Source organism: Seriola lalandi, unplaced genomic scaffold (assembly GCF_002814215.2).
Source record: "Seriola lalandi dorsalis isolate HSWRI2012SDOR001 ecotype SW California unplaced genomic scaffold, Sedor1 jcf7180002053985, whole genome shotgun sequence".
Lineage (NCBI taxonomy): Eukaryota > Metazoa > Chordata > Actinopteri > Carangiformes > Carangidae > Seriola > Seriola lalandi.
Window position 1 is genome coordinate 24,519 of NW_019524538.1, and position 2,667 is coordinate 27,185.

Genomic DNA, 2,667 nt, shown 5'->3' on the forward strand with positions numbered 1-2,667 from the left:
AGAGAGAGAGCGAGTGTGAGAGTGTGTGTGTGAAGGAGACGTCCCTTCAGGCAACGATCACTGCTGTCACGCTCTCTCCCACACACACACACACACGCACACACACAGACACACACACAGACACAGAAACACACACACACACACAGACACAGAAACACACACACACACACAGACACAGACACACACACAGACACACACACACACACACACACACACACACACACACACCATCAGCTGGAGGAGGAGCAGAGTTTAATCTTTACGTCCTTTTTTCTTCATTTTAACAAACCTCTCTCTCTCTCTCTCTCTCTCTCTCTCTCTCTCTCTCTCTCTCTGTCTCTGTCCGTGGTGCTGAAATCAGCTGCTGATCGATCGATTCATTTTCCATCTGGATCAATAATCATCACCTGGAGTTAATCACTTTTTCATTTTTTCTTAATTGGATTCTGGATTTTTTAAGCTGAGGAAATAGATGAAACTCTGCAGCTGGACTTTTACTGCCTCTGACCCGGGGACTGAAGACTCTGAGTCCGGCTGGAGATGGAGGTTTCTGCCTCCAGCTGCTCCAGGTTCCGCATTGACTCCCTGCTCTCCCTCAGGCCGCCCGGCGCGCTCCTCTCCCGGACAGACCCCCCGGAGCTCAGCCCGGGCAGCAGCAGCGGCTGCTCGGCGCCTCCTTCCCCGCGGAGAGAGCCCGTTCCCCGGCTGGAGTCTCCTCTGCTGGCCGGTCAGCCGCAGCCCCGCTCCGTCAGCTCCTCCTTCCTGATCCGGGACATCTTAGCGGACTGTCGGTCTTTCTCTGACCCGGGACAGGCTGAACTAGAAGCCGAGACATTTCAGTCCCGACAGGATGGAGACTACCAGGATAAAAGTCTGAGCAGCTCCTGTTCTGACAGTGAGTCCAGAGGTAGGAGAAAAATAAAATAATATTATTTTGTAATAAATAAAATAAAATAAAATATTAAATTAAATAAAAATTAAATTAAAAATTAAGAGAAAAGTTGGTTTATTCAGTTTTAACGTGAAATAAAAAAAGAAACCTGTGAAACTGACTTACCTTTAATTTGACAGAACCAGAAGTAAATGAAACCTCTGCCCTGGTTTGTTTCTATGAGAAGTTTTAAATTACATTAAAACCACGCTTACTCTGTTTCTTTCTCATTAATGAGTAAATGGTTGAGAGCGAAACAGATTTGTTATAAGAGGAAGATAAAGGTTGTTTTAGATTCATCTTTTCTCCTTTATTTATTATTTATCACTTACATTTATTTTTGTCAATTTTCATTCAGTGAAATCTTTTAACTATTTTTTTCACTCACTTATTTTCTTTTTCAATTGTTTTTTTTGGATAATGTTCAAATCTTTTATTCCTGAATGTACATGAATATCATTCTATAATTCTCTCTTACTGACAGTTTCCTGTGAACAACTTTCTGTGGCTCAATAAACATGTTTGATAAAAGTCAAACCAGGTGACGGACAAACCGACAAATAAAAAATAAGATTCAGAATTTATTTGATAGATGTTCTTCTTTCTGTCATAATAACAAGTGTAATAATAAGAAATAAAGTTAAATACAAATCAAGTGAAATTATAAAAAAAAGTGTAATAATAAAGTGTAATAATAAAAATAAAGTGAAATAATAAAAAATAAAGTGTAATAATAACTATAATAAGATGTAATATGTAACTGCTGCTTTAAAAATAAAATGAATAAATGCTTTTTTTATTGGAGCCTTTGATGGTTTTAATAAAGGAGATAATTAAGGACAGAAACATCAGAGCTGCTCATTGATTATTGATCAGAAAATATTAGTTTTCTCTGAATTTGATCGGATTCATGTATTCATACATGTCAGAGAAAATAAAACACAACAGTATGACAAACCAGTTTAACCAGTTAACACCAGGTCTATGCTTCATGTAAATCTCTTTAATCCAGTTTAAAGTCCTTCATCAGTGATGATCTTCATCTCCATGTTCATCATCTGGTTGTTTTAACAGAAGCTTCAATTGCATTAGAATAAATCCAGTCTGATCAATTAATGCTGTCATGATGTCATTTCCACCTGTCAATCACTCAGTGCGCGGCGGGACCTCAGACCCCGCCGCGGGCCGCCTGAAGAAGCCTCGTAAAGCTCGGACGGCGTTCAGCGACCAGCAGCTGTCGCGGCTGGAGAGAAGCTTCCAGAAGCAGAAATACCTGAGCGTCCAGGACCGGATGGAGCTGGCGGCTTCACTGCAACTCAGTGACACCCAGGTGAAGACCTGGTACCAGAACAGGAGGTAACCCCACACAGGCCCGACCACAGGAGTTCATAGGAGCGAGACCTCCAGACTCAGAGACACAAGACAACCACAAAACTACAATGATCATGCTGCTGCTCTTTAGTGTCTCTTTGTGGTTGTTTTGTGTTTGTGTTTTTTTTGTGTCTTTGTGGTTGTTTTGTGTGTCTTTGTGGTTTTTTTGTGTTTTTGTAGTTGTTTTGTGTTTGTGTTTTTTTGTGTCTTTGTAGTTGTTTTGTATCTTTGTGGTTGTTTTGTATCTTTGTGGTTGTTTTGTGTGTCTTTGTGGTTTTTTTGTGTTTTTGTAGTTGTTTTGTGTTTGTGTTTTTTTTGTGTCTTTGTGGTTGTTTTGTGTCTTTGTGGTTGTTTTGTATCTTTGT

The 2,667-nt window shown here is 40.1% G+C and overlaps 1 protein-coding gene across 1 annotated transcript in view; it reads left to right on the top strand.

Annotated features, from left to right (window-relative positions):
• Positions 1-313: 313 nt before the first annotated feature.
• The window catches only part of LOC111652486 (barH-like 1 homeobox protein), a 4,226-nt gene continuing 1,872 nt past the window's right edge, over positions 314-2,667 (top strand). Inside the window, exons 1-2 of the mRNA XM_023402767.2 lie at positions 314-907; positions 2,086-2,287. Coding sequence (XP_023258535.1) covers positions 541-907; positions 2,086-2,287 — 569 coding nt within the window. The 5' untranslated portion in view covers positions 314-540. The remainder of the gene's footprint in view (positions 908-2,085; positions 2,288-2,667) is intronic.